At 43.6% G+C, this 19,417-nt stretch overlaps 1 protein-coding gene across 6 annotated transcripts in view; it reads right to left on the bottom strand.

The window, feature by feature from the left end:
* Positions 1-1,280: 1,280 nt before the first annotated feature.
* Positions 1,281-19,417, bottom strand: part of ccdc88ab (coiled-coil domain containing 88Ab) — a 56,951-nt gene continuing 38,814 nt past the window's right edge. The window contains exons 10-32 of one of the 6 annotated variants that reach the window (XM_053479667.1): positions 18,660-18,818; positions 18,425-18,571; positions 18,189-18,336; positions 17,545-17,717; positions 16,856-16,993; positions 15,612-16,682; positions 15,389-15,516; positions 14,244-14,382; positions 13,978-14,154; positions 13,643-13,804; positions 12,149-12,426; positions 11,823-11,966; positions 10,846-11,032; positions 10,265-10,410; positions 10,080-10,172; positions 9,792-9,988; positions 8,979-9,020; positions 8,530-8,607; positions 7,441-7,629; positions 7,101-7,166; positions 5,496-5,650; positions 4,961-5,366; positions 1,281-2,455 (exon numbers count right to left, since the gene is read on the bottom strand). In XM_053479667.1, the coding sequence (XP_053335642.1) occupies positions 2,391-2,455; positions 4,961-5,366; positions 5,496-5,650; positions 7,101-7,166; positions 7,441-7,629; positions 8,530-8,607; positions 8,979-9,020; positions 9,792-9,988; positions 10,080-10,172; positions 10,265-10,410; positions 10,846-11,032; positions 11,823-11,966; positions 12,149-12,426; positions 13,643-13,804; positions 13,978-14,154; positions 14,244-14,382; positions 15,389-15,516; positions 15,612-16,682; positions 16,856-16,993; positions 17,545-17,717; positions 18,189-18,336; positions 18,425-18,571; positions 18,660-18,818 (4,488 nt within the window). In that variant the 3' untranslated portion in view covers positions 1,281-2,390. Of the gene's footprint in view, positions 2,456-4,158; positions 5,367-5,495; positions 5,651-7,100; positions 7,167-7,440; positions 7,630-8,529; positions 8,608-8,978; positions 9,021-9,791; positions 9,989-10,079; positions 10,173-10,264; positions 10,411-10,845; positions 11,033-11,822; positions 11,967-12,148; positions 12,427-13,642; positions 13,805-13,977; positions 14,155-14,243; positions 14,383-15,388; positions 15,517-15,611; positions 16,683-16,855; positions 16,994-17,544; positions 17,718-18,188; positions 18,337-18,424; positions 18,572-18,659; positions 18,819-19,417 lie in introns of those variants that run through there. The other 5 variants (XM_053479668.1, XM_053479663.1, XM_053479664.1 and 2 more) reach the window with 5 other exon arrangements.

The raw sequence follows: 19,417 nt of genomic DNA, 5'->3' as shown, positions 1-19,417 counted from the left end.
AGTTGTGACGATCCCTTCTTTCGCGATTGCGCTTCTACATCTTCACATCATAACAGTGTGAGAGGACAAAAAAAAACCCCACCTTGAATCTGGTTGTAGACCTGTCAATCAAATGAGGTGGGCAGGGCTTTTTGATTAAAATAAAACATGTTTCTGGACATTTTTCTATTTAGACTCAAAAATTAGGGATAATTTCATTTAACAGAATCATACTCACACTTTTAAATTTTATTTCCAGAACCTGAAGATCACGTTATAAACCTTGTATTTTAATAATAAACACCAAATATCGCTGGATTCTGACGTAACTTTAAGCTGCAACTTTATGCCTTATCATATCTTCAGGAAAGTGTTGGTTAAACTCAGGTTTCTTGGTAATGAAAAAAAACAACTAAAGTCGACAGCCCAACTGTTTCTAGCTGCTGTTAGTAAGCGCTAACTGGTTTGGTGGCCGTTCCTCAACATTAAATGGACAAAAAGTAGCACTTGCGTGTAATCAGTGGATATCTGCTGTTGTTTGTGAGGAGCAAAACACTTAAGGGAAAATACTCAGCGTCACGGCGGCGACAGTAGCTGCGATTGAAATCATTCTGATTTTAGAGACTCCAGATGAAATCAGAGCTCAAACCTCAGCCAAAGAAATAGTCGATGAAAGTTTAAAGTAAAAGCAAGTTACGTTACTGTACTTAAGTACATATTTCCTGCTTCATTTGAGCGGTTTTATTAGCGCATACTTTTACTATACCTCCATTACGTACTACGGAAAATATCTGTACTTTTACTTCATTACATTCCTGCATGACGTTGCGTTACCTCACCACAGTGGTGTGTTGTATTTGAAGCGGGAATTTGAATTCAATTCAAACCTGCTGACTATTATGCGTAACTGCGTGACTTGCCTTTTCCTTCGAGACACGCTCAATAATGTAAAAGTGTTTGAAATCACTTGAAGTTCACATGAACTTTTTTGTACTTGAAGGTACTTTCACTCAGGTACACAAGTAAATGGAGAACTTTTACTTGTACTTGAGTAATATTTGCTTCCTGGGAACCTCAACTCTCATTCAAGTACAGGATTTTGTGTCTCTGATCTTCACCTACTGAAAGGATTATCAAAAATTGTAATAACTTTGATTCATCACTCCGAGCTGTCGTTGATTATTTTCCTGAACCAGCACGACATGGAGCTCAATCTCAATCCTGATTTGGTTTCCTTTGAACATGAAGGAAAGAAAAATTTGATCAAACTGACTGGAAATTAAGAAACACTGCACCATGTATAATTTGTGAAAGGAACTAAATATTTTTAATTTGAGAACACTGTGAGGAAGAACTCACCAGACGACCGATATAGAAAACCCCCCACAAAAGAAACAACACTGTTTCCTGTTGAACCGTGCGTCAGTACAAACTGTAAACCTAGCGAATGTGTGAGGTGTGAGGTAAATGAAGGTACAGAAGGGCAAAACAGTGGCAGTAAGCGGCTGTATTTCAGAAGGTTTACAGTAAACAGCTGGGTTAAAGGTGTGGGATCGAACTGTTGTGGTCCTCAGCTGTAAAATAACACACACACATTTGTTTTTTCACATCAAATGCATTTATGAAAAAGTGGAAAAGGACGGCTATGGCAGGTCTGAATGGCGCCAGTAGTCTTACACACGCTTTCATGCTCTCACACACACTCGCTCAGTCTTTTCCATCATTGTGCTTCATGTTTCTGGGCTTTGTTTCGCTCGGGTAAGTTAGGAAGCAGAAAGTCATTGACGCTGCTGGTCAACGCGGTCGCGTCCGGATTTGGACGTAGCGTCACATGCAGGCGTTGGAGACAGGAGAAAAAAAAAAAGTCCACGGGCTGATGATTGGAGTCACGCAGGATTTCGAAGAAAGAAAAAGTCAACTTGGCCCCCCGAAAAAAACAAGCATCATATTAAATTCTTTGAGTTTCCTTGATTCAAGGAAAAAAAAGTTTGTAATACAACAGCGGCGTAGATCTCTTTTTAAAAAGGTCAGGGTCAATGGATCTGTGTGAAGAAAGGAGAGAGCGCAGAAGAGAACCGAGATGCTATGACGTTTATACAGGAGGATCTTCCGGTCACGGCGTCGGAACATCATGCAGGACTGAAGCACTGAGATGGATGAACATCAGGGCAGAGAGAGAGAGAGAGGAGAGGAGGAAAGAAAAGAAACAGGAAATGCAAACACCAGGAGCATCATCACCATCTCCACCGTCAGACCAGGATCCATCATCATCATCATCATCAAACCTTCCCTCCCCCCTTCTTCCCCGAGCTCCACGGTACAACTCGGACATCTGCTCACCCCTCATCCCCTCCCAGCACTTCCTGCACCCGGACACTCGCCCCTCTGGCTCGGGGGAAAACGCTAACACTTTAGGAGATTTGCTGCTCTCCAGATCGGCTTTTAGATTTCCTGCGTTCGCGGGACGTTTCCACATCTGCAGGACAAAAAGCAGGAAACTTAATGACACACAAAAAAACAGGAAAAAACACACAGCAAAGACAAGCTGGGATAATAAAACTGGGATAATACAACCAAGAATACTTAGAATACTTAGTCTACTACTTTATTAACAAATCAACCCACTTCCTTAGGAAATAAGTAAATAATAAAACTAAAGTGTGTCACATACTAAACCCTGATTGGCTGTTTGCATCTCATGACACAATAACGCTTTGGATTCTGATGATTTAACTTCCAGTGTCTGGTCTTTCTTCTCTTCATGCATGTAAAAACAAGTAGCTATGATGAACCCTTTTATAGGGAGATTTAAATATAATGAGATATTTTTCAATATTATGTCTTTAAACTTTTACTATAACTTTTTTTCTTGGTCTAACCTCTTTAATTTTATTTGCCTCAAGCGCTTTTAAGAACAATTAGCTTTATTTGGTTTAATTTTATTAATTTTGTAAAATGCATGATTAGGGCCCAAGCACTATTACATCAGCCCTATTATGCCATAGTTTGTGAAGGGGCCTGTTGTTCTTTTAAGGATTAATATTTTTTACCAACATCCGGGCCTATTTGGATGTCTTATCATGCTCAAAAAGTCATGAAAATCAGCACACAGATTGGAATCTGCTGCCATTAGGATGGCTAAGTGCCTGGGCCCATGGCCATGACATAAGATTTTTCTGCTTAGTTCATGCACACTTGCATGTATACATGCGAAACCCAGTACACATTTACAGGTATGTCTCCTTGAGCTGAACAACTTTTACTATGCATGTCTTAATAAGTAGGACCCAACTACGGTACTTTCGGTTGTTTGACAAACGCACCCAATGGATTGTTATATACTCCTCCTAGGGGATTTATACGATTGCCATCAAACCAGGCCAGTGTGATCTCGAGACATTAAGGATGCAAAATTGCGAAGTGATTTTTGATAGCTTAAATGGGTCAGCGGAGACGATGCTTTAAAATTATGCCAAAAGTGGCTAATAACTTATTAAGTGACATCACATTGAGTGTTATTATAGTGTGATTTTTTTTTTCCAGCATCCAGGGCTTTTTGAAAGTCTTGACAACAAATTCCCCTTATCTTAATTTATTTATGTCATAATGGTTTTAGTATGGCTAAACCATTATAATATATATTTCGTATATACTGTAGGTGCTTGGGCCCAACTATATTTGCAACTATATTTATAAGCTTTTTTCTATCTTTACAGAATAATAAACTGAAATATATAACAATAGAATTTAAGGAAATGAAAGCGAGCCCGGAATTGCGAAGCTCGAATGTTGACAAATGTTTGAGCTTAAAACATTTTACCCCTTCCTTTAGGTTTGTGGTTAAACCTCAGTGGACAGCACAATCGCACAGCAAGCACCAAATCAACAACAGAGCAAATCAACACAACATCATTGCTTCATTTTGACTGATGCAATCAAAATGGGATCATGGGATTGAGAGCATGAGGGGGGTGAAAGCGATACAGTGACTCAGCAATGATCGTGTGAGACCGATTTCTGTAAGGACCTATTTCTGTCCCAGATACCAAGCTGGAAAACAATAAAAAAGTAAAAGAAAATAAAGATACCCTGAAATTACAGCCAGGAAATCTTGCAGGTTAGGAGAAATTAATCACGTGTGTTAGTGCTTTAAATAACCTCGATCAGGAAGACAAAAGCATCGTGGGATATGCTCTACAAGCCTAATTGCTTTATTTAAATATCAAAGTAGATCAGGTCTTAGCTCTTTTTTGGGAGGGATTTTATGAACAAGCAAATGTTGAAGGCAGAGCTTACAATATAAATTAGCAAGAAAGATGAAACAAAAAAAAATCCCATTATGTGATTGTTCCATAATAATCATGGCAGTATGATTATTGTACATTGTAACAAAGGTACATGTAAGACACAATACGCATGCAGACGATCATCAAGTCCAACAGAGGGATTGTACATCAGAACCAGAGACAGGGCGAGAGCGAGGATGTGCAGGGGTGCGGTGACGAGCCAGCAACAAAACACACAAAAAAAAATAAAGACAAATAAAGGAAGCGTTCATGCAGGTGTTTAACCATCACCAGACAGGAAATGAGGTCATACGGTCCAACACACTACACACAGCCGTACTCATACCACAGCGATTGGCTGTCCTCTGAACTCAAGGAAGCCGATTGGTCGGGATTATTATCGTTGGCCCGCCCGTCTACCTTGTCGTCGCTTGGCTGATTGTGATTGGGTTTGGGTTTGAGGGGCGGGCCGCTGATGTTACTAACGAGCGACGTATTGAGTGAGAGAAAGGCCTGGTTCCTGGTGCTGCTGGAAAACGCTGGCTCGCTAAAGATGGAGTCCAGGAAGACTGAATCTACGGTGAAAGAGGGGCCTAAGAACTCCTGCAGAGTGGAGAGCTCAGAGTCGTCCGGGTTTGGGACGCGGCCGGTGCAGGGCACGCTGGCCGATTTGGGCAGGGGTTTTGTGTACTCACTGGATGCGGCCTTACTCTTCGAGGGCGACAGGTCCACAGAGACGGGCTCACGTGCGTCCTTGGCCAGCATGTCGTGGACGCTAGAGCGGCGTGTGCTGCCCTCGGCTGTGGAGATGACACTGCTGGCACGAGGAAGTCCGGCAGAGGAGGATGAGGCGTCCAGGCGCTCACACACCGACATCGCTTTTGCTTGAGCACTCAGGCCTAATCCCGGTTGACTAGTGCCCTTCACCCGAGTGCTCTCAGCCTTGCGCAGGCTCGGTCGGCCCGCTTTGGGCCCAGTGGATGTGGCTTTCCCGCTGGCGGACCGCAGAATGCCCCGTCCCTTGGTGCGCTCCTTTTGCGCAGGCTCGGACACTCTGGGTATTCGTGGAGATTCCGTGCTCAGATTGTCCTGGCTGCCAGACTGGAAAAAAGGCACACATCGCGAAAAAGATTATTTCTAATTTCTAAATAAAATATTATACAATAAATAATCAACAATTTCCTTTACAGTGGCAGTATCTCTGCTCTCCATCAGGTAATGTGTGAACACCTCGTTGGCGTGAGAGCTGCTCCTCCTCCTCTGGTTGTGCTGTGTTGGTCTCTGGGCCGGACTGCTCTCGCTCGACCAAACCTCAGCATCCAGACTGAGACTGAACTCTCCGCTGCTCTCGCTGTGCGGTCTGCTTATGCTGCCGTTCACCGCACCTGACACACACCACAAAAAAAAAAGGAGTTCAGCTCTGTGTAAGCAAACGCTAAAGTAAAATCACATACAAGGGTGTAAAGATTTACCCCAGTGTAGTCAATCAGCCTAAATGTGTCTGTTACTTTTTCATGCGATGTCTAAGGGTGTTGTGGCCTTGTATGTAGATTGCCCAAACTGTTTCCCTGTAAATAGCGTTTGGGCGTTTCCAGTCTCAGGTCATTATCAGATAATTAGGTTAAAAGGCTAGTGTACCCCCTTCAGTATCAACTTGGACTTGCCTTGAACTTGCTGCCAATTTGACTTACGGTCTTCCAATTTTTTGGGTATTGGGCTTGTTGGATATGGCCTTGCATATGGTATTACATTCTTCTAAAAAATAGTTCAATGATTGCTGCGATGCAGAAATAAACTAATGACATTTGGTCCGGTCTTGGACTTGTAATTTGTAACTAAATACTGTATGTCATGGGAGCCCACGTTACTCAAACTCCATTTGGTTCCATGAAACCATGCACAAATCTTTAATCCTTGATTAACACACAACAAATTTATACAGTGTGTCCGGATTAAAACTATGCCAAATGCACCAATAACATGGAAGAATCTGTTTTTCTAAGACGCCATTCTAGCGTTCTGCGATGGTAAGCTCATGTTTAGAGATGACAGGACGTGTCCTAAACCACATCAGAAAGTGTGCGTTTAGAAACTGGAGACTAAACTTGAATCAGCGACAAATAACACTTCCACCAATAGGTTTTATTTTTTATTTTATTACTATTTTAATATCGCTGGTAAAACCTAAACACAATTTCACCGAATTTCACCCAACACAGTTCTGAAAAAAAACACCAAAGTGCACTAGGACTGCGAAAATCCCAGTCTAATGTCATCCCAGAAAACACTGCAGTCTAGTTAAGATCAGTGTGATGTGTGTGAGATGCTGAAATGTTCTTCTTCAGCCACAGCAGCCATATTGACAAAAAGAAAGAGAAACCGTTTAACAAGTCCCCAAAATGGGCGATCTTAAAGAATGTGAGCGAAAGAGTATTCTAAATAAATGAAGATCCCCAGGTGAGAAGCAAAGATGGTGTTTGTTCCTCCAGAGCAGAGTGACATGAAGAAGGTTCACCATGAAGATGAAGGACTTACTACAGACTTTACAGGCGACTCTGCACCTGGGGGATAAAGCAGGATCTGGGGAAGAGTACTGCAGTCCTGGTTAATTACACACACACACACACACACACACACACATGGCTCACACCGAAACGTCCAGTTCCAGTGTCAAAGCGTGTAACGTGAATGCCCATCATGGTGAGGTAATAATTTTTAGTCACCGGGTTTTCATTTTAATTTATTTTTTCTACGGAAAAGCTTGACCGGAAACCATTAAGCCACGGCTGTTTGGAGAAGGTTTTTCTGTGTGCATGATGGCTTTTATTCCCTTACCTTGGCTTCGAATTGCACTCTGCTCATCTGAAGAGGTCGGAGTGACGTCCTCACAGGAGACATTGTCTAAAAGAACCCAGAAAAACCTTTAAACAGTGGACTCTTCTAATCTAGAAATCGTAATACAGCCAAGCAAGGTGTGTCTAAATGTTTGTGCTGAAGATAAGAAGATCAGATACAGGATGTGCATTTCAACTGCAGGATCCATTTTTAGAACTATCAAACTTCCAGGATCAAATTAGACCCTAACCCCCCCACCCCCAAAAATTGAACTTCCTGGTTGACTTCAGACCGAGATCTAATCACACAAGGCATGAGGACTCTGTGTCTCCAGCTATACCTTTGTTCTTGAGCTTGTGCTTTCTGCTGAGGGTGGTGTAGTCGATAGCCGTGGTGGAGTACGCAAGCTCCTTCATCCTCTGGCTCCCCCCAGCAGACACCGGGTCCTCAGGGCCCTCCAGGTGATCAGTACTGCCACTCCACGGACCAGCACCGGCCAGCGCCATGGACTGCAGCAGATCGTTCATGGCTGAGATGGAAACAGAAGTGTGTTCAAAACCAGAAACCTTCTTGGGATGGACGGAGAAGGCATGCAGCTCTTTGTTAAAACGGGCCAAGTCATGCTTATGTGTGTGAGCAAGAACACATGTTTAGAGCAAAAATTAAAGTGGAACAACAAAACAAGTGAATAAAAGGTTAAAGGTGTTATTATTAAAGATCAAACCAGAGATCTGGACAGCTTTCCGACATCTTAAACCTTCTGATTGCAATGACTCAGAAATTAATCTTCGTTAAAAGATGAAAAAAATGATCTTACTAGATAGTAGATTTATAGACTGAATGCTAACACACAAGTATATCATTATCATCATTTAAAACACAGCAGGTCAAACTTATAGAGTAATTGTTGCTGCAATTGAAGAAAATCTGGCAACTCAAAACATTCTGACTGTTCCTGCTTTTAAACTAAAAGATGACTTAATTAACAGTGAAGGTTTTAATTTAAAATAATGATAATATTTGGTAATTAAAATAGAAGGCACTTTCCAAATGTTTGGACCAATAAAGGAGTTAATTTGGGCCAGTGTGTGAGAAAGAGGAGGAGGAGATGGACCAGGTAGTGTAAGGGAAAGAGAGAGTGAGAGACATACAACACTGTTTCACTTCCATCACGGTAATGTAGTAAGCGCCTTCTAAGCAGAAATGAGGTCAGAGTCTAATGCGCTAATGACAGCGAAGGCGAAGACACATGAAGACGCTCATCTAAGAACAATTGGAAATGCTGAATAGATGAGAACAGACTCTGGATCAGGATCGAGCTGATGAAGAGAAACATAAAAATCGAACACAGAGAGACAGGGACGGCAGTAGGGACGGGGTTAGGGACGGCGGCGGAGACGGCTGGAGCCTGCGCTCTCGGGAGTCTTACACATGGAGCGACGGTAGATGGCTTTGACTTTGTCCTTGTCCTTGGACTTGTTCCTCATAAACGGCAGCTTTTTCAGCGCTGAGCCAGGGGAGGAACAATGGAGATGGAGAGAGGAAGGAGAAAACATAGTGATGTTAACATACACACCCCAACACACACACATTCATATTCCATAAACCGTACAAACACACACACACAAACTTCGATCAAATGTCCATAATGACACAATGACACATGTCAAACGGTGAAAGGGCAAAGATGAGGATTTCTGAAGACACACATGGACACAAAGATGATTATTAAAGGGTGCAATTCAGGGAGCGAGGCCCTGGGCTTTAGAGTCGAGCTTATTAACAGCAATAGTGACCTTTGAGTTGATTTGCACCATTTAATTGTAACGCACAGTAAGGATGATGACACTTCTTTTCTAAAAGCCTGCTAAAGCATACCATTGGAGGAACCTTGCACATTGCTGTGCTGTGCTCTCCTCCCTTTCAGCACAGACAGAGAGAGAAGAGAAAAAAAGAAACAGGCAAATCAAGTGAAACCAAACCATCATGCAAGCACATCCAAAGGCGCACATCACAAACAAGCTAGCAGCATTTAAACATGGTCCAGAATCGTGCTCTAAGAGATCTGAATTTTTTTGGATTTTTCCTTGATTTTCTCCCTAATTTAGTTGTATCCAATTCTCACCCGTCGCTAGGGGTCTCCCACATCATAGCTACTACATAGCTACATAGCTCAATCAGGGAAGGCCAAAGACTATCACGTGTTTCTTCCGAGCCACGTGACACCAGACGACCACATCTTTTTAAACTGCAAGCTCACGCACCGGTGGGGGTGGTGTAACACACTCAGAGGACAGTGCTATCCGCTCCTTCCGCTTGTGTGAGCTCACAGATGCCCATGATTGGCTGTCGAGCCGTGTACCTCCTATCATCCCCATCCCTCGGCCAATCAGCTCTCTCCAGGCCCTTGGCTGTTGGAGGATAAAGCATCACCCGGGAATCGAACTCTTGATCTATGGATGATAGGGCCACTGCGACACTCGGAAGCCCAGAGATCAGAACTTTTTCAAGTTTAAGCACTGATTAAAATAGAGTAATTATGTGAAAATCTGTGATCACAAGCCTGGAATAAAAGGGGTGTGTTGCATAAGAAAGGGCACCTAGGGTAAAACCTGTGCCAAAGTTGTTGTTCGACCCCTTGGCGGGAGCAGCCGGAAGCCTAACAAGTATCTGAAAATCTGTAACACTTACTTCCGCTTCTCTTCTGACTCAGAGGGTCGTCGAGCGACCCCGACCCCATGGACGAGCTGTCTTGACTGTCCTGCGGCGCCACCAGGAAGCCGTCGCTGGACTCCGAGCGACAGGGAGTGAGGGTGAGGGAACGCATCCTCTCTCGGCTCTTCGGTTTGATCAGCTTCTTCATCTTCAGTGTGATCCAGTTTCCCCTCCTGTCAGAAACGAGAAGAAAACCCTGATGAATTTTCAATGGCATGAACAACACGACCCGATCACTTGCTGTATTGACGGATAAATACAAACCTCCTGGGAGGAGAGGGGTCATAGAATTTGTACTGGTCCATGATCTTCTCCTCTAACTTCTCCTTCTGTCTCCTCAGCTCGTTTAACTTGTCTCTGGAAGAGAGGAAATTGAAAGATTAACTCCAGGATTTGTCAGGAGGTTGTTGATTTTTCGTTCTTCATGTAAAAGTAGAAGCATGACCCACATGTATTGTCTCTGCTCAACGTGGAAGAGGTCTTTGCTCTCCATGGTCTGTTCCAGAAGGGTTCGGTTCTGCAGCATCAAGGTCTGGATCTGGTCCAGCAGGTGCCGGTTCTCCTCCTCCAGATTACCTTTGAGCTGGCTTAGCAGCTACACACAGTGTAGATAAACGTTTGGGTCAGAGAAGAAGAGATGAGGTTTGGGTAAAGCACATCAAGTCATCACTTTAACTTTTAAGATAAAGTTCTGCTGGAGTAAGCAATGAGTAGAACAGGAGTACCAGATGTCTACAGTGAGGTAATCATACACTATAAACTGTAACACGTGTCCATGCTAGAGGCTCTTATGAGCTCCTGCATTCCTGAGGACGAGCCTCAACCTCCCCCCGGGGAGAAATAAATCCCACTCGAGACAAAGAGACGACTCTCAACTCTACAGACGGCTTCAGTTTAACATCATGACGCCATTTTAAACCGGCAGCGCCAGGATGACAGATTTTCTCGCAGGGGGCCGGGGTGTGAAATCGGAGACGCCTGTTAAGAAAGTGAAATAATTATCCGGGCGTGCGGGAACGTGGGAACGTACCTCGCACTGGTTGGTGAGTTTGGTGGAGGTGATATCCAGCTGCTGGTACTGCTCCTTCAGCTTGGAGAACTCGGCCTCCAGCCGCGTCTGCTCCAGCTTGGCGGCGTTCAGTTGGCTCTTCAGGTTCTTGTGGTCAGCCTGCAGGCCCTCGTTATCTTTCAGGAGCTGCTGGTATGTAGTGTTCAGCCTTTGGAATAGAAAGAAATGGTAGAATACAATACAATAGAATACAATACTGCAGGGTATGAAACCAGCTTTACTTTTTCATAAGGTGTGATAGACTTAGACTTCTAGCCGGACGTCAAAACTGAAGCAGTATTGAAATTAGGTACTATATTTTACATTCCCGACTTTAGTATTTGCACTTATTTCCAGGAAAAGAGCAGGTCATGCACCTATCTACTGCACCAAAAATTCAGGGGATTCAAACAAAAGAGTAGAAACCCATTAAATGCCCATAAGAGCTAGAGCGACGCCAACCGTAGTACCTCAGGTTTGATATACGGAACAGTACAAGTCAGTGATTTCATCTTTGTCCATCCTTTGTCTGTTGAACATCAGTATCGGCCAAAGCACAGTATTGGTGCTGATTTTATTTTTTTATGTTAGACATACAATACAGAAAATGCATGCGGCCAAACAAGCTACTTCTGAAGTTTATGCAACACTGAAGTGACCAATCTTGCATTCCTTAAAATTCCAAATTTCCTTAAAAAAAAAACATTTTTCAGCGTTATACAGTCTCACTTTAAACAATATAATCATTTAAAATGCAAATGATTTATATTTTTTCATGAGTATTGATACTAAAATTGGTATACGCGTCTAGATGTATATGACCTGTATAAATTGTTGCTTAAATAGTTTTTTGGTAAAAATTTTGGCCGTGTGCCAGATTCATGTTGCAATTCTTTTTACATGAACTCCAAGCCAAGTTTCATCTGAATGACAGTTAAGATCATTGAAAGATGACGCACTTGTCGTTTTCGTCCTTTAGTTTGTGATACTCTGCCGCGGTGGCCTGGTGCCTCTGATTCTCCGACAGCATCTTCTCCTGCTCAGCCTTCAAAACCTTCTCCAGCTCCTCCAGCTGTGCCTTCTGCTTCAGCAGCTGGTTATACCTGTTCACACCCAGCATACAGGAGACATGAACACTCCAGTACACTCACACCAACAATTAGACAATTCATCTGGAATATTAAGTAATATATCTCTATATGCTTGTGTACTATTTTACAGGATGTTTTATTAGTGCAATGAAATAAATTTTCTATATAGAATCTGCGCTCTCCGGTGTCCTCACCTGTCCTCCAGCTCTCGGTGCTGCACCTCCAGGCTCTTGTGTGCGCTCTTTAGACCGCCGTGTTTGCCGATCAGGGCCTCGTACTCGGCGGCCTGGCGCTCGTGCAGAGCCGCGAGCTTCTCGTGGTCCCTCAGCAGGAGTTCGTAGGTGGACCGGAGGTCTTCGCGTTCCCGCACGGCGCCGTCCCGCTCGCTCTCAGCGCTGCATTGCTGACTCTGGAGCTGAGCGTTCTGGGCTACGAGCGCCCCGCTCTGAGAGTTCAGGGTCGAGTTCTCCACCTGAGGAGAGGTCAGTTTAAGATTTTAAAATGTGTCTGCTAACATATTTCTAAACGCTTAGGGACCGGAGCTGAAATCTGGCTCGGAACCTGCGTCCAACACTTCACCACTGACATAAGTGAGTTCTGTAATTAAAGCAAAATCTTTCAGGAATACATATAAATTATTTGGAGCAATTCTCAAAAATGTTTGCGATTTACTAGGAAACTATTTAAAAAATGTCTATAAATTATTTGGAAAACACTGAATTTATTAAAAAAAAAAATTCTGATCCTTCTGCAGGAATTTAGAGCGCACATTTGGTACAGTCAGAATTCTTTAGGCATTTTTGTGAATTATTGAGGAAGTGCAAAAATTCATTCAGTAATTACTAACAATCTGCATAAAAATTGAAACCACAATATGGACTTTGTGGATAATTACTTAATCGCAAAATGCTGTAATTTATTACAGAAAATATAATCACAGTTGGGAATTTAAGTAGAGTTTGTTGATATTTTAATAGGAATTTTGATTTCACAAATAAATAAATAAATATTGGCAAACATCCTCTTAATGAGATTACATGTCAAGTTATTTGGTGTTAGCCTCGATAAATATGATTAAACACAAAATGGTTGATTGGATCGTTACATGTTGCAGTTTAAATCACAATCGAGACATGATCTTCTGATCAAATCGTGCAGCTGAAGTAACTACTAATAAAAATAAAAATCGGGCTCAGGTCTTGTTGTTTTTATTCTCTTGCGTAAAAACTAAAGCTTTAAATCGATCGCGCTCAGATGATCTTGAGTCTGCTGTAGGTCAAACCATCTGTGACTTAATCTGATAATGATTAAAACCAAAAGCTTTTATGACCATGAAACCATCCCGTAAACACATCTGGAGCAGAAGCCAGAGTTGTGTTTGACCCACATTAGACTTAATCTGCTGTCTGATCTTAATCCTGTAGAAAACTGTGCCATGTCACTCTCACTCCCTGGCTTTAAACCAGCAGTTATCCCAAAACCCAGTGCCACAGCTCAGCTAACTGAACATTTCCATAATCCTTCACATAATGCAAGATTCAGCGTTTTTCACAGATTTTTTTAATACTACAACAAATTGGATGGGTTTAGATCCAGATGTCTAATACATCCAGATGTTGATGTGTCGTGCTCGGTCAGGGCAGGGACGGAGAGCCGCAGAGGTGTGTGTGTCCGTGGTGTTTAGTGACCTGTAGTTTAGCGTTCTGAGTCTGTAACGTGGTGTTGTTCTCCTGCAGGGAGGCGGCCTGTCTCTGCAGAGCGAGGATCTGAGCCTGGAGGTTACTGCTCTGAGTCTCCAGCTGCTTCAGCTGCGTACGCAGTGCCTGCTTCTCCGCCTGAAGAGTGGCATTCTGGGGGGAAAGAAAAAACAAAAAACAGACATGATGATGATATCTATCTGTGTTAAAGTGAAGAATATTTAAAACGTAAAAACAATGAAGCTACCTCAATGTCTTCTTACACAACCCAAGCCTAAAGAACATGCTGATTAGGTGGATATTAGTGTCACATTGGTATCACTTACGTTCCTCTCCACCTCTATAAGCCGGTCTTTCACTTTCAGCAGCTCTCGAGTGGCCTCGTGACTCTCCTTCTCCCACTTACTGACGCTCTGTGAGTCCTCCGCTCCTCTAGAGGGTGAGTTGTGCACCATGCGCTCCTCCTCTTCCCTCTGACGAAGAGCTTCGTAGTTCTTCTTCACCTGATGAAAGTGGGGAGAGTTCGGGTCAGACCTCAAGCCTTTAGATTTATTACCGAGGGGGTCATAAAAGTGAGTTGAGGGACCCGCACTGTTTTGAGTTCCTGGCGGAGCTGCTGGTTAAGGTTGGAAGACTCTTGCAGCCTGGCCTCCAGGGCGGCGATCTTCTCCTCTTTTATCTCCAGCGAGGATTTCAGCGTCGACTCCAGCTTCGATTCCAGCAACTTGAACCTTAAAGACATGACGCAGAGACTTCTATGAATTAAAAGAAAAATTAGTAAAACAATATCCAGTAGTAAAAATCCTGAAATATTATCTAACAATTTGCTGGTCTGGCGCATTGAGGTGTGTGTTAACACAATGCCAAAAGGGAAGGACATAAGCAGTGATCTTAGAGAAGCAACTGTTGCTGCACATCAATCTGGTTAAGGTTATATAGAGTTCAGTATTCTACAGTGAGAAAGATTATTTACAAGTGGGAAGTTTCCAATCTTTCCAGGAATGGACGTCCAAGCACATTCATCCCAGGGTCAGACCGAGCAATACAAAACTGAGGAATACAAAAGTATTTTACATCTCAGCCCCTACAGTCCTCACTAAACATGTAAAATGTTCAAGCCCGTCAACCCATTACTAGGGGGTACAACTACCGGTCAGGAAGGGTTTCCTCCGAACCACATGACGCCAGCTTGCTCATGCTCCGTTGGGGACGGCGTAACACACTCTGAGCACAGCGATCGAGGAGGCGATCTCTGGATGATAGGGCGAGCACTTTACCACTGCGCCACTCAGGGGCCAGGCTCCGCCCTCTTTTCCTGTGCAGAGCTATTTTTACAGAATATTAAACCTTACTATTACTGCTCAGGAGTGTCAGTGATGACTGTTCCTCCATCTTGGTCAATATGCACAAGAACGATTGAAGCCCTGCACCAGATTGTCTCCGATTATCTGATGCAGGATCATATCTGACTGCATAACCTTTTTAATAGAATTTAAGGCAAGGGTGCTTGGCACCATTATCGCTGCATTCTCACTAAACTCACTGGTGCATTTTTGACCGATACCAAAACTGCGAACCCATGCTGATCTTACAGAGAAAAGCTAGATGATTAAGAAACCATTTCCTGTTAAATGCTGATTGTTGTGAAATCGAGTCACTAGGAAGTTCATAAATCAGAGTTGAAAATCTTGTTTACTTGTGTGTGTATTCTGATGAGTGTGTGTTCCTGAGTCTCACCTTGCAGCAGAGCTCTGTTCATCATGCAGCAGCCCTTCTTTATTCAGACCCATCTTCTCCAACTCATGAGTCAGTTTTTCCAAATCGTTGTTTGTCTGCTGACTCTTCAGTTTCTCACTCACCAGCTCCTAAATTACAAAATATCACCACGGGGTTAACCCTAGGTCATCACCGAGCACAAATCATAGCATCAAAGTGAAAATGTGCATTTTTACTTCCGTACCTCTCTCAGCGTCACCAGCGTCTTCTTGTCGATCGTGGACTGCTTCACCAGCTCCTTGTTCTCCCTCTCGAGATCTTTGACGCGGTTATAGGAATCGCTCAGCGTGTTTACTTCCTTGTTCAGCGCACGGTTTTCCTTCTCCAGCTGCGAAATTCTCTGACTGTCGTCGTCCAGTTTAGAGTCTCTGATCTCGGCCTGCTGCCGCAGCCGCTTGTTCTCCTTCTCCAGCTGCTTCTTGTCCTTCTCCAACTGCGAGCTCTCCTGCTCCAGCACTTTGTTCTCTTTCTCCAGTTGCTCCAGGCGCTTGCTAGAGATCTTTAGCTCCTCCAAGCTTCTCTGCAGGCTCTGGTTCTCGCTCTCTAGGTCCCGGAGCTCTCCTTCCAGCTGTTGGATTTTACGCCCGCTGTTCTCCAGGGCCTTCTGGAGGCGCTGGTTCTCTGAGTCCAGTCCTTGGTTGCTGAGCTCCAGACGTTCGCTTTTCTTAGACGAAGCTTTTAGGAGATCCAGGTTTCTCTGCATTTGATTCTTCTCGCTCTCCAGCTCTCGGTTCTCCTGCTCGAGACGAGCAGCTTTGGCTCCTGCGGACCTCAGGCTCTCGGCTGTACGTCGCAGTTCCAGGTTCTCCTCGTCCAGCTGGGTGTTCTCTTTCTCCAATGCTTCCAGCTGCAAAGACACATTCCTCAGTCCATCAATCTTTTTCTTCAACCTTCTGCTCTCCGCCTCCAGCTCAGTGTTCTCCTTTTCCAAAGTGTCCACCTTCTCGCAGGTGATCCCGAGACTCGCAACACGTTTCTGTAGAGCCTCGTTCTCGCGCTCCAAGCGTTGGACCTCCGCCTCGAGCTCCTCTGCCTTCTCGCCTTTCTCCTTGTAGTGCTCCAGGTCCTTACGGAGCTGCTTGCGCTCAAACTCAAGCTTGTTCAGCTTGCCGCTGGTCTCTTTGATAGACTCGTGGAGGACACGGTTCTCCTTCTCTATGTCTTTGACCCTGGCTTCGGCGCTGACCTGAGAGCGCTGCCTGAGGGACGTGATAGTCTGGTTCAAGTGCTCGTTCTCCTGCTCCAAGCCCTTCACCTAAGGATGAATAAATACACACATTCAGCCAAGTGTTCCTGGTTTTAAGAAATTTTTTTTTACCTTTTTAAGTAGTGATGTAATGGTGGGATGAGCCAGCATGTCTGCAGTTGCAATTTTTTGGTTCTTTGAAATATTTGCGTATCCTAGCAACACTTTGGTTTGGTTTGTACCTGTCTCTCTGCGTTCTCCCTCATAGTCTCCAGGGTTTTCTGCAGCTGCGCTTTCTCCTTCATCAGGTCTGAGCTCAGGGTCTCGACGCTGCGCAGACTCTCCCTCTCCGACTGCGCCTCCTGCGCCAGCTGCTCCAGCTGCAAGGACAACGGACACAGAGACACAGCGATGTCACAGTCGACGTGGGGAGCCTTTGTGTTACTTACATCTGCAGACGGGAGTGCAGATGTGGGCTTTTGGATCTGTCAGGGATAATTAACACCTTTACCCCGTTTTTGCTCAGACTGGTTTGTTCGGGATGGGACAGGGAGGGGCAGAGTGTGTCTGAATTGTCACTCAGGCGAAGAAACCGCGGCACTTAAACACTCTCCTTGTGCTCATTTTAGCTCTTTAAATAAACTCGAACACATAATTACTCAGCATCGCGCAGCTCAATCCCGTCACGTGGGTACTCTCTCTCTCTCTCTCTGCAGAACCCACGTTTGATACGGCTCTCACGCACTGACCTTTTGTTAAACTCGTTTTTCTAGGGCAAGACATTATATTCAACAAAATGCAAAAGGCTCCTTTTTTTAAAAAAAAAAAATATCTTTTAGTCTTTCTCTTCTAAGCCTTGATGCTTGGCTGCTTGCCTTTTTTTATTAATATTATTATTATTATTATTATTAACCACCATGACTTGGCTAACCTTCTGGCTGAGTCTCAGGTTCTCCTTTTCAGCCTTGAGGAGGCGTGTGTTGGCCTCGCCACGGCCCTTCAGCTCCTCCACGGTCTTCAGCAGCGCCTGGTTTTCCATCTCCAGTTTCAGGAGGCGACTGGAGGTCAGCTCATTGACCTCGTGGCCTAAAGACTTCTGAGGAACTGCAGAAAGGAAAAATAAATAAATAGCAAATAAATAAAAAAAATGGCTGAGTGTGATATCAGTTCTCTATTACTGGATCTACATTCAGACAGGGTTTGAGTGAGAGAAGCTGGATTAGTTGCAAGGTGGGACTTAAAGATATAAAACAATGGCCATGTACTAGTGTATCAAAAAAAGCTTACTAATAATAATAATAATAATAACAACACAGCGGCTACGAACTTAATCCTACCTGCAGTGTCCCTCTAATATGCTTCATATGCCGAGGCAAATTTCTTGCAAAATTTGAAGCGGGACGTTCGTATGCCGAACTTCCACTCTAATAATAATACTGAAAATGATAACTATAGAATAACGATATAATTATTTCTAATTACTTCATTGTTGCACATCAGTAGTCCTTTAGTGCTAAAGCTTAAATAATTAAAGGTCCGGGCCCGGATTATGATTGATCAGGGGGACGTTCGTACCCTCGGTGACCTCGGGTGTGGTTTTGGAAAGCTGCTCCAGCTCCCATCCGAGGTGCAGAGACTCGTCCATGCTCTGTTTCTGAGCCATCTCCAGCGCCAGGTTCTCCTCCAGCAACTCCTCTATACGCTTCCTGTCCATGTCTCGCTCCTAACAACAACAACAACAAATTTATATCATGTCTTCATTTAGAGAAAAAAAATAATCATACCATAACGTAAACCCATAAACCTCATACCATCTCCATGTCATGGATTTTGGCTTTGAACTGCAGATTCTCCTTCTCCAGCTCGTGCAGTTTGTCTGAACGAGCCCTGGTGCCTTCCAGCTGGTCCTCCAGCATGCTCTTTGTCTCCAGCAGGATCTGATTGTCCTCTTTAAGCTCCTATGTGGTGAATCGTTAATGCGTATTAAAAACATTGAGACGCTACAGGAGATCGTTCTGAGGGAATCTAACGCACGGCCATTCGTACCTCCACCCTGGCTTTGTAGAACTCGATGTCGTGAAGCTTCTCTTTATATCGGCCCACTTCGCTCTCCAGCTTGTCCACCCGGATGGCCTTCTCTCGCAGAGCGTCCAGCTCATCGCGGTAGGCTCTCGCCGAGCGCGCGTCAGACAGCAACTGGAGGTTCTCAACACGATACACACACACACAGCCTTATGTGAAGTGTAAAGATACTAGTTACTAGTTACATTTAATAAATAATCACAAGCGATTTATGATTTGAATCAGTAGCACTAATGTTTATTACTGGATTTATCTTGAGCAGCTTGATTTCTTGCAGGTTTTAAAGTATTAAAAAGTATCGAATACACATTAAAATGGTGTAGATTGTTTAAATGTCATGTCTCGCGTCATAGAAATGGCCGAAACACAGTATTAGTGCTGATTTTATGTTTTAATCTTGTACATATAATACAGAAAATGGCCAAAGAAGCTACTTCTGAAGTTTATACAACATGGAAGTGACCAGTTTTTGTAAAAATTTTAAGTTGCTAATTTCAGCTGTTTTTGGAGAGATGATATTTGTGCCCCAAAATATGGACGTTTTTCAGCGTTATACTGTCTCACTTCAAACTATAATCATTTAAATCATTTAATACTTATTCATATTTCTTAATGAGTATTGATGGTAAAATTGGTGTAAGCTAAAATTTGTTGCCCAAATTGATTTTTGGTAAAAAGCTTATAGAGCAAAAAAATCTTTTTTAAATCTGTAGTGTCCGTAA

Source organism: Clarias gariepinus, chromosome 20, assembly GCF_024256425.1.
Source record: "Clarias gariepinus isolate MV-2021 ecotype Netherlands chromosome 20, CGAR_prim_01v2, whole genome shotgun sequence".
NCBI classification, from domain to species: domain Eukaryota; kingdom Metazoa; phylum Chordata; class Actinopteri; order Siluriformes; family Clariidae; genus Clarias; species Clarias gariepinus.
The sequence above is the reverse complement of the archived record's forward strand: the minus strand, read 5'-3'. Positions and strand labels throughout refer to the sequence as shown.